The sequence below is a fragment of the Podarcis pityusensis genome (assembly GCF_964106645.2).
Source record: "Podarcis pityusensis genome assembly, chromosome: 12".
Lineage (NCBI taxonomy): Eukaryota > Metazoa > Chordata > Lepidosauria > Squamata > Lacertidae > Podarcis > Podarcis pityusensis.
In genome coordinates, this window is record NC_138037.1 from 4,329,716 (window position 1) to 4,341,490 (window position 11,775).

Below are 11,775 nucleotides of genomic sequence, written 5' to 3' on the forward strand. Positions count from 1 at the left end.
AGCTCATTTTTCAGTGGCGTGGACTGTTTGGAGACGCAGTTCGGTGAAGGGATGGCCCGACATTGCCTGTGATTGCTCTTGGAGCAGACCTTCCTCTGGAATAGCGAAGGTCTTGACACGACCTTGACACTTGCTCCTCTCTTCTTTTTTTTTTTTAAAAAAATAATATTTATTAAAATTTCAAAAGAAGAAAAATCACATTAATAAGAAAATTAACAATAAAAAAGAAAAATACAAAATACAAAAAAGAAAAAACAATTAAAAAACAATTCCATCTTTTCTTCACTTCTTTTACATTTACTTGTTTCCCGGACCTCCTCATACCTCCCTCTTTTGTATTCCAATTCAGTATGTTAATCCAGCAATTCCTTTCCCTCCTTTTTAATCCTAATTTTTAATCTTGATAAATTATAACATTAAATTTTTACATATTAAAAACCAATTTTTCCATATTTTTTTATACCATTACCGCTAGAAACCGCTTAACTTCAATCCGTCATCATTCTAACATTCATTAATTTTACAGTATTTCTGTAAGTAGTCTTTAAATTTCTTCCAATCTTCTTCCACCGACGACACTTGCTCCTCTCTGTGCCCCTGAAAGATGGGAGACTGGAGGGTGATGGGCAGTGTAAGGGTATCAGGGGGTTGCTCGAGAGCAATCAAGCAAATGCCTCCCTGGTCTGTTGTAAAGCCTTGTTATTGGTGCCAGAAAAAACCTTCACCACGCAGAGCGCCACTATTCCATGGCGGGCTCATTCACTGGCAGAATCTGAGAGTGGGTGGTCCTTAAACCTTCCCCGGCAAAGTAGTTTCTTGACGCCCAGTCTGCGCCTCCCCTCTCGGCATGGAAGCCTACTGCGCAGGGAGGGCGTGGGTAACGGAGGACCGCTCTCCTCCCCGCTTTGCCCAGGCAAGGTGTCCTGGCACCGCCTCGCCTCCTCCGAGCCCTGAAGCTCCTCTGCACTGGAGGCGTGGTTACTCTCCTCTGCTGAGGAGGTGCTGCTTCCCACAATCTTTGGGGGCTCTCTGTAGTCCATTCGGCTTTTCCCCTCTCGCCCCTGAGCCGATGGCAGTTCCCTGACAGGCAGGGAAAGCAGTTTCCTTCGCCGCAGCACCTCTGCACGTGGTTCTCTCTGCACCTGTGATGGGTTTGTTGAGCCCTTCACAATAAATCCCTCTGCTCAATCAGAGACGTATTTTACAGCCTTTATTGTACATACTGTATTTTTCGCTCTATAACATGCACCTGACCATAACACGCACATCGTTTTTAGAGGAGGAAAACAAGGGGGGGGGGGGAATTCTGAATGAAACAGTGGATGTATCATTTTTGTGCTTCATGCTGTGGCCACAGACATGTGATCTGATGGTGAATTTGGGGTGACCCAAAGCAGAAAGCCTGAGAATCCCTGTGGATTCATGCTTTGTAACCACGTTTTTGCGCCATTGTGGCCCCAGGCAACAGTGGGTGCGTGAGTTTTGGGGGGCAGGCTGTAGCCATGGACATGCTATGTGATCTGATGGTGAATTTGGGGTGACCCAATGCAGAGATCCTGAGGATCCATGTGGATCCATGCTTTGTAACTACATTTTAAGTGGGGAGGGCAGGAAAAACACAGAAGGGACAAGGAGCATAAGAATGCAGGAGAGGGATTTAACGGGAGGGAGGAAAGAAAGGCAAAAGTCCCCCCACCCACCCAAGCCAGCCCTCTCTCTCTCCCTCTCTCCCACCTGCATGTTTTCTGGCTGCCTGCGAGGAGCAGGGAGAGGAATTAGAAGGAAGGATGCTCTGCTTTCCCCTCTGCTTGCCTGGAGGGGAGGGGATTTGCCTGCTCTTTGTTCCGTTTGAGCAAACACAGCAACGAAACACAAGCAGGTGGGCAGTAAGACCCTGAGGCAGAATGCAGGAAAGCAGCAACTTCCTCTTTTCAGGTTTCCCTTCTCCGACATGTGATTTGATTTTTGCCTGATTTTTGTTCCTGTGCTCGCCCTAGTCGGCTCCAGGGACCACACATTCGCTCAATAACACGCACAGACATTTCCCCTTCCTTTTTAGGAGAAAAAATCTGTGTGTTATAGAGAGAAAAAAACGGTATTTACAAGGTACAGAGCATCACTTCCAGCGTCCGAATCATCCATAGCAGATCCTGGGAGAGGGAACTTCCTGCTCCTCCTCCAGCAAATCAGCTTGGGCAATCCCAAATGGTTGTTCCCGGTGTTTTAACCCCCTCCTGTCCTGAGCTGACAGAACAGGTCTTCCCTCTCCCTCCGTGCCTGTGATGGCCTGGGATTCGGACTCGGGTGCTGAACCTGAAGAATCCCAGCCTGCACAGGATTCCCCGCCTCCAGAACCAGCTGAGCCAGGGCTGGGGCTTGAGCCTGAAGGGTCCTCACCTGTGCTGGATCCTCAGGTGCAGGCACCAGCTGAGTCTGCTCTGGCCCTGAGATGATGGAGGACCCATTGCCTGCAGGTGCTCCACTCTCAGCCCCGTCAGGAGAAGCTGAGGTTGCCTCTGGGTCTGGTAACCCTCCAGCCTCTCCTGAACTGCAGAGGCTCAGGGCAGAGAGGCGGAGGGAACTAAGTTCCCCCAGGAGGAGTGCTCGCCTCCAGGCCAGGAGAGGCGAGTCACCTGTGGACCGGGGCCGCCCTATGCCTCAGGGCAGATAAAAGCCAGCCAGCCCCAGTCCCAGGTTGCGGGAGCAACATTGTTGGTAGCCTGTTCCTGCCTGCACCCTGCCCTGCTCTTCTGCCAGAGTTCCTGACCTCACCCGACTCCCTGCCTTGGATCCCGCTTCAGCTTTGATGGACAGCCTCCATACCGCACCTTCAACCTCAGACTGGACTCGGACCTCGCCGCACGGTTAACCCTCGGGACCAGCACAGTGCCTGAGCTGGCAGAGAGGTGCTGATGCCCGCTAACTTCACCTGAGTGGCTTCCCCTTGCTCTCCACCCTCTTTTACTTCTGCCTCTTCTACCGGCCCCTCTCTCTCCCCCTCCTTCAACTCCAGAGCCTTCCCTGCCAGCTCCGTGACAGTACCCATCTATCAGAACAGAGCTCCCCCAAATAGCGCCTGGCCTCACCCACAGAGGTCCCCCCTGGCACCCACAGTGCACCCTTTCGTACTGGCCTTTTGGGAGTTGCAGTGGCAAACATCTGGAGAGTGCCGGGGTGGCGTGGGGCAAAGGTTGCCCTATGTACACTACGGATCTCCAACTAAGGGACGTTGCTGGATGTTTTAAAGCACAGAGCACTGGTTTCCAAACCTTCCACGGACCACTTGAAAGTTACTGAGGGTCTTCGCGAACCACTTAATGATTCTCCTGCCTGTTGTATAGCAACTGTCCAGCACTGTGATAAATGCTTTGGAATTTATTAAAATTAAAACTCTCCAGCATGGACATTCACAGACCACTGCTGGTTGGTGGGACACTATCTGGGAGCCCATCGCAGATGGACACGTGTTTCTTTCACTGAAAGTCAGCAGGCAGGGCACTAGGTTTTAGAGATCCTGATGGACAGGCCTCGCTCAAAGAGAGGGATGAGGCTCCTGATGCCCTTCGGATGTCGCCGGACTGCAGCTCCCATCATCCTTGACCAAAAGCCATGCTGAATGGGGCTCATGGGAGCTGAAGTCCAGGAAGTGCCCCGAGAACTTTAGGTAGAGGACTCATTCTGACTCTCCCACGAGAACCATTCCCAAAAGCATTCCTGGGTGGGCCAGAGTGCCTGTAAAAGGGATTGCAGGTATACATTTGAAAGCCAGAGTCAGGTCCTTTCCCAAAGTTGGTCTCCCACAGTTTTTGGACTACAACTCCCATCATCCCTAGCTAGCAGTAGACAGGGATGATGGGAACTGTAGTCCCAAAACAGCAAAGTTTGGGAAACCCTGTTTTACACAGTCACGCAGCCATGCTGACCCTGGGGTGTGTTTGGGTGTGGATTGCGGGGGGTGGCACATTCTTAACGAGAGTCACCCCATATTTCCTTGGGCCCTGCTCCTCCCGGGTGTTACGAGGTGGTCTGTTAGAGGTCCTGCATCCGTCACGCTCACTCCCCGAGGTGGCTGTAATCTCCCAGGACGGAGCGCACCGTCTCAAAGGCCTGCTCAAAATCTCCTTCCTCGCAGCCGTGCCTCCAGTACCAGTGCAGGAAAGCGTTGCTCTCGTACATGGCCCTCGCCCGCTGCTCCACCCGCTGCAGGAGGTCAGCTGAGCTGCTGTGGTTGGCACAGACGGTCAAGTTGTGCCTGCCGGGAGCCACGAGGCTGGCAGCATCTGGAGGGAGGACAGAGGTGGTGAATTAGCACAAGCTCTGGAGCCAGCCTAAAATATATAGATTTACAGCAGATGTCCAAAGCACATCATCAGCAGGTCTTGGGAGTTGCATGCAAAGATACTGCCACCCCATGGAACAGCCTTCCCAGGGAAATTCTCCTGGCATCATAATTCAGCCAGGCCTTTAAAACTAATCGTGCTTGGATATAATATTAAAAAGCAGAGACATCACCTTGCCGACAAAGGTCCGTATAGTTCAAGCTATGGTTTTCCCAGTAGTGATGTATGGAAGTGAGAGCTGGGCCATAAAGAAGGCTGATCGCCGGAGAATGGATGCTTTTGAATTCTGGTGCTGGAGGAGACTCTTGAGAGTCCCATGGACTGCAAGAAGATCCAACCTCTCCATTGTGAAGGAAATCAGCCCTGAGTGCTCACTGGAAGGACAGATCCTGAAGCTGAGGCTCCAAGACTTTGGCCACCTCATGAGAAGAGAAGACTCCCTGGAAAAGACCCTGATGTTGGGAAAGATGGAGGGCACAAGGAGAAGGGGACGACAGAGGACGAGATGGTGGGACAGTGTTCTCGAAGCTACCAGCATGAGTTTGACCAAACTGCGGGAGGCAGTGGAAGACAGGAGTGCCTGGCGTGCTCTGGTCCAGGGGGTCACGAAGAGCTGGACATGACTAAACAACAACAACAACAATAATAATAAATGTCCTGGGCAGAACCAGAACCAGGGGCTTGCGAGACTGACCGGTCCAGTAAGTGGCAGCGAAGGGGTTCCACGAAACGCAGCGGTAGCCTTGCCTCAGCTTCCTCAGGACCAAACTGGGGTTCGCGAGAAAGGCGTCTTCCCGGGGGCCGCGAGCCACAGCCAGCACGGCTGTGCTCTGGTGCTGCCGGCAAGCCTGCTAAGGACCAAAGCACAAGGGAGATGGAAGAGCCCTCACCACCCCAGCCCCACCTGGTGCCCTTCCCCGGGACTTGCATCCACGGATGCTCCCGAGGGAGCAGGAATTCCTTCGGCTAAACAGAGCAGGAACAGGGAAATCCAGCCAGACTGTTTTCGAAAAGGGTCAACCTCGTTGTTGCTGCTGCCCCTCGTCGTCCTGCCACAGCAGTGTGGAATAGTGGTTAGAGCAGGGGTGGGGAACCTCAGGCCTAGGGGTGGATGCAACTCTCGGATCAGCAGTCCTTCCTCGCTCCCAGAACCCGGGCAACCAAATGTCCCTTTGTGGTCGCCATCTGTTGTAAACAACATCTGCCCTTTTTCCCTTATGGGGTATCCAAGAGCCCATATAGAGTCCTTACATAGGTTCCCTAATGGTAGGAGAAAATAAAAGAGGCCAACCAGAGAATATTGAGAAGCAAAGCAGCTTGTAAGCCTGATCTTTATTGATCTGTTGCAACAGGGTCCTCACTCACCACACAAAGGAGGGAGGAGGAACCTAGAACAATTGCACGCAAGGCCTTATATAGACATTTTAATTCCCTGCACTGGAGCTCAAGACCACTCCTCCATACATCATACATACATCACAGAAGGGGTGTAACCTAAGACCACCCCCCAGATACATCATACCTACATCACAGAAAAGACGGTCTAAAACAGAAATTTGAATGTTGTTTTTCTCCTGTCGTTGTTTATCTCCTGTCTGGCAGGTTACTTGATTGGATTTCCTGGGGAGCCTGACCAGTTTTTTGTAATGATAAATACAGTGGTGCCTCGCAAGACGAAATTAATCCGTTCCGCTAGTGTCTTCGTCTAGCGGTTTTTTCGTCTTGCGAAGCAACCCTATTAGCGGCTTAGCGCTATTAGCGGTTTAGCGGCTATTAAAGGCTTATCGGCTTAGCTGCTAAAAGGCTATTAGCGGCTTAGCGGCTTAGAAAAAGGGGGGGGGGGAAGTGGGAAAAAAATCTCAAGACTCGCAAGACATTTTCGTCTTGCGAAGCAAGCCCATAGGGATATTTGTCCTGCGAAGCAACTCAAAAACGGAAAACCCTTTCGTCTAGCGGGTTTTCCGTCTTGCGAGGCATTCGTCTTGCTGGGCACCACTGTACTTAGTTCCTGGGCCAGGTCACAGGCTCACACCCTATTCATATCTTAAATGTGCCCTTAAGACAGGATCTGTGAGGAAAGAGACAATGGGGAGGTTTCCCACTTTGACCTTACAGAGAAAACATTTGCTCAGTTTGGGAATCAAAATGGTTCCAGGTCGGTCTTCCTGTGCTGATCTATGTACGTGCTTGGTTGGTACACTTATGAAACTTTAACATATACCTAAGACCTCAAAATTCCTATCACACTGGCATGTGTCCTTCATCTCTGGCAAAGCCTTTTGCTCACCTGGATGGAGACAAAGAGATTGGAAATGTCTGGAGAAACCACCCTACTGTGCAAAAGGGAAACTTGCATTTTCCGCTGTGCCCAGTTTTGCCTCTGATCCTGCCCACCGCCAGGCTGCCCAGAAGGTAACACCGACCCCAAGCAGATAATGGTTCCCCATCCCCAAGTAAGAGTGCCAATCTAGGGCTGACGAGATCCGGGTTCAAATCCTGGCTTTTCAAAAAAGCTTACCAGGTGGCGACCTTGAGGCACGCATTTACACACAGCTGAACCTAACCTTGCAGGCTTATTGGCAGGGTAAAATGGAGGGGGGGGGACTATGTGTGCCCCTTTAAGCTCCTTTGAGGAAAGGCAGGATATAAATGAAGGGACGCGGGTGGCGCTGTGGGTTAAACCACAGAGCCTAGGACTTGCCGATCAGAAGGATCAGAAGGTCGGCGGTTCGAATCCCTGCGACGGACTGAGCTCCCGTTGCTCGGTCCCTGCTCCTGCCAACCTAGCAGTTCGAAAGCACGTCAAACTGCAAGTAGATCAATAGGTACCGCTCCGGCAGGAAGGTAAACGGCGTTTCCGTGCGCTGCTCTGGTTCGCCAGAAGCGGCTTAGTCCTGCTGGCCACATGACCCGGAAGCTGTACGCCGGCTCCCTCGGCCAATAAAGCGAGATGAGCGCCACAACCCCAGAGTCGGTCACAACTGGACCTAATGGTCAGGGGTTCCTTTACCTTTACCTTTAGGATATAAATGAGATAATGGAACTGACTTTAGGATATTACCGGGTTTCTTAAAAAGGGGTGGTATTATTGCTTATCAAGCACTTGAAATAACTGGGCAGCTCTGTCCTTCAGTTCTGTTCCTGAGTCTGCCCCTCCTTTGCTAAATCAAATAATCCCGCTCTTGTATTTGTTCTTTGAAACTACCTTCCAAACTCCGCTTTGGGCTGGATTTTACGAACGAGTTTGTTCCATGGGCAGGCAACCTAAGGCCCGGGGGCCGGATGCGGCCCAATCGCCTTCTCAATCCAGCCAGCGGACGGTCAGGGAATCAGCGTGTTTTTACATGAGTAGAATGTGTCCTTTTATTTAAAATGCATCCCTGGGTGATTTGTGGGGCCTGCCTGGTGTTTTTACATGAGTAGAATGCGTGCTTTTATTTAAAATGCATCTCTGCGTGATTTGTGGGGCATAGGAATTCATTCATTTTTTCTTCAAAATATAGTCCGGCCCCCAACAAGGTCTGAGGGACAGTGGACCGGCCCCCTGCGGAAAAAGTTTGCTGACCTTCTATCCCAGCTCAATTCCTAGTATGATCTGTTATCCGAGGCAGGAGATTCTTCCTCTGAATTTTACACTGCAGCCTGCACGGGGGCAAACGCCCAGAGGTAGAGAAGCCCAAGTTACTCATTTAACTCCCCCCCTAGTGAAAGGATACGGGATTTCCATCCAGAGACTGGCGAGGCAGCGGCTGCAGCACGGAAGACGCCAAGCTGTCCCAAAAGACCGTCCCCCTGGGGAAATGGAACGCAGGCCCCGCTCACCACAAAGGCAATCCCATATGGAGGAAGGTAAGGAGCAATAGCTCACAACAGTGTCAGAGAAATTAACTCTTTTTTCAAAGAAACGAAACAGCTCCTGTGGGGACTGAAGGCCCTTGCTTTCTCACTTTCCCGCCGGAATCTGAGACTCCATCGCCCTGCCTGTCTTAGCTCCCCCCTCTTCATACCTCTTCTGGTTCTGGGAGACCAGGGGCAATAGCAGCTGATCACAGCAGGAGGGGGAGACCCCCAGCAACCTGCTTCCCCAGCAACCTGCCTCATCCTGCTTCTTCTGCTTCTTTAAAAAAAAAAAAAAATATTCAAAATTATAACAAGACATATTATCCAAAAACATATCATCCTTATTCCCCCCCCCCCATTTTTCCTCCCTCCCCCCCCCACAACCCCACCCCCACCCCGACTTCCTTCAGTTCCAGTCTTTGGTTTCTCTAAGAATGCTGTTTTCTGCATGTTACAAAGTTTTATAGATCCTCAAACTATTTAGCTGATTATTATCAATAAAAAGTTTGTGAATGTTTATTCAAAGCCAGCCAAGGAGTCCAGTTCGCTTTGTTGCGTCTTCAGATACTTTGTAAAGGGTTCCCATTCATCCTTAAAGTCACAGTTATCCTTGTCCCGTAGCTTGTATGTCAGTTTTGCAGTTCTGCATAGTCCATCCATTTTCTTGCCATGATTCTTTAGTTGGGGTTTCTTCAGTCTTCCATCCTTGTGCTACCAGAACTCTCGCGGCCGTTGTCGCATAGCCTCATCTCTGCTTCTTGGCTCCCTTCCTCTCCCTCTCCGGACTGCTCTCTGCCCCAGACTCTCCCTGCTCACTAAGCCCAGTTGCCTCTTCAGCTTCCAACACCTCCTTTCCCAGTCTGGCCACTCATCTCTGTCCCAGCAACAAGCCCTGCTGCTCTGAGCCTTTTTTCCCTGGGGTTCCCCTTGGGGGTTCCCCAGCTGGTGCCTTACACCATTCTTCTGCATCTTAACCAGCCCATGACGGGCGCTGCTTATACCAAGCCAGACCACAGACCCATCTAGTACACAGGCTGACAGGTGGCCCTCCAGGGTTTCGGAGAAGGAGATGCTATTTTGGAGGTGCTATTGGGGACAGAACCTGGGACCTTCTACATACTGAGCCATCCCACTGTCTATATACCAGTTAAACTGGGTCAGCCAGCACTATATATTCTGGTACAACAGTGGTACTTTGGGTTACATATGCTTCCGGTTACAGACTCTGCTAACCCAGAAATAGTGCCTCGGGTTAAGAACTTTGCTTCAAGATGAGAACAGAAATTGTGCAGTGGTGGCGCGGCGGCAGCGGGAGGCCCCATTAGCTAAAGTGGTGCTTCAGGTTAAGAACGGTTTCGGTTTAAGTACGGACCTCCGGAACGAATTAAGTACTTAACCCGAGGTACCAATGTATTGAATTTTTATTTTATTTTTATGTATTAAAATATATATATAAATAATTTTATTTGGTTTTAAAAGAATAAGAAACAAATGCAACAAACAAAACACAAAAATCCATACACAGAGATTACTCTGAATCTCGTGACTTACTCCGACCTCATCCATGGGCCCCAATAATAACATTTATAACTGCCTATCAGTTTGTTGGGATGCGGGTGGCGCTGTGGGTTAAACCACAGAGCCTAGGACTTGCCGATCAGAAGGCTGGCGGTTCGAATCCCCGCGACGGGGTGAGCTCCCGTTGCTCGGTCCCTGCTCCTGCCAACCTAGCAGTTCGAAAGCACGTCCAAGTGCAAGTAGATAAATAGGTACCGCTCTGGCGGGAAGGTAAACATGACCCGGAAGCTGTATGCCGGCTCCCTCGGCCAGTAAAGCGAGATGAGCTCCACAACCCCAGAGTCGGCCACAACTGGACCTAATGGTCAGGGGTCCCTTTCCCTTTATCAGTTTGTTATCTCGTTTTTTGTCCATCTAAATTGTCCATAATTTTTCATTACATTACAAGAGTGTTTAAAATCCTGCTAATGCTGTCGTCTCCTAAGTAAACTATAATTTTTTTCCTGTTCTTTTTTAAAGCTTTTGTCATCTTGGTTCCTGAGCTTCCCAGTTAATTTTGCCATTTCGGAATAGACCATCGTCTTGGTTTGCCATTCTTCTCTGGTCGGGGTTGTCTCTTCCTTCCATCTTTGGTCTAATAACATCCGAGCGGCATACTTTATGTATGAAAATATAGACTTCACTCTACACCTTTGTTTGAAATAGAGCTGTTTTAATGAAAATAAGACTTTGGCCTGGATTCGGCATTCTAGCTCCCGCAGGCATCCCCGGACTTGACCCCCCAGCTCTTTGGGACTACAACTCCCATCATCCCTTGCTAACAGAACCAATGATCAGGGATGATGGGAATTGTAGTCCCAAAAGATCTGGAGGGCCGAGTTTGCCTATGCCTGTGCTAGGGCAACAGGGCTTTTCCTCCACTAGTTCAAACTCCTACAATGCAGGGTCATCTAGTATCACCCCCTGCAAAACAAGCAACACAATAATAATAATAATAATAATAATAATAATAATAATAATAATTTATTATTTATACCCCGCCCATCTGGCTGAGCTTCCCCAGCCACTCTGGGCGGCTTCCAACAAAACACTAAAATACAATAACATATTAAGCATTAAAAGCTTCCCTAAACAGGGCTGTCTTCAGATGTCTTCTAAAAGTCTGGTAGTTGTTTTTCTCTTTGACATCTGGTGGGAGGGCGTTCCACAGGGTGGGCGCCACCACCGAGAAGGCCCTCTGCCTGGTTCCCTGTAACTTGGCTTCTCTTAGGGGAGGGAACCGCCAGAAGGCTCTTGGAGTTGGACCTCAGTGTCCGGGCAGAACGATGGGGGTGGAGACGCTCCTTCAGGTATACTGGACCGAAGCCGTTTAGGGCTTTCAAGGTCAGCACCAACACTTTGAACTGTGGTCAGAAACGAGTTGTAGCCTCCCAGTGAGGCCCCTGCTCCTACCTTGTGCTGGCTTGAGCTGTGTGGAGGAACTTGAAGGCAGGCATGGGGCAGACGGTTCTCAGCAGCTCCCAGGGCTCCATCCCCATGCTAACCCCACTGCAAAGCAAGGGACAGAGCATTGAGAAGAGCAGACACAACAGGCAACACCTGCTCCAGAGGCTCCCAAACCATTTTGGGGCTGGATAATAATGATGATAATTTTATACCCTGCCCATCTGGCTGGGTTTCCCAACAGAATACAGTGGTACCTCAGGTTAATAACTTAATTTGTTCCGGAGGTCCGTACTTAACCTGAAACTGTTCTTAACCTGAAGCACCACTTTAGCTAATGGGGCCTCCCACTGCCGCCGCTGCGCGATTTATGTTCTCATGCAGAAGCAAAGTTCTTAACCTGAGGTACTATTTCTGGGTTAGCGGAGTCTGTAACCTGAAGCGTCTGTAACCAGTGGTACCTCGGGTTACAGACGCTTCAGGTTACAGACTCTGCTCACCAGACTCTGCTAACCCAGAAATAGTACAGTGGTACCTTGGGTTACATACGCTTCAGGTTACAGACTCTGCTAACCCAGAAATAGTACCTCAGGTTAAGAACTTTGCTTCAGGATGAGAACAGAAATCGCGCCGC

The 11,775-nt window shown here is 50.1% G+C and overlaps 1 protein-coding gene across 3 annotated transcripts in view; it reads right to left on the bottom strand.

Moving 5' to 3' along the window:
- Positions 1-1,197: 1,197 nt before the first annotated feature.
- Positions 1,198-11,775, bottom strand: part of LOC308459104 (tubulin delta chain-like) — a 28,004-nt gene continuing 17,426 nt past the window's right edge. For all 3 annotated transcript variants that reach the window (XM_080974216.1, XM_080974214.1, XM_080974215.1), the window contains 4 exons: positions 11,151-11,246; positions 8,057-8,132; positions 5,035-5,176; positions 1,198-4,280 (listed from right to left, as the gene is read on the bottom strand). In XM_080974216.1, the coding sequence (XP_080830342.1) occupies positions 4,054-4,280; positions 5,035-5,176; positions 8,057-8,132; positions 11,151-11,246 (541 nt within the window). In that variant the 3' untranslated portion in view covers positions 1,198-4,053. The remainder of the gene's footprint in view (positions 4,281-5,034; positions 5,177-8,056; positions 8,133-11,150; positions 11,247-11,775) is intronic.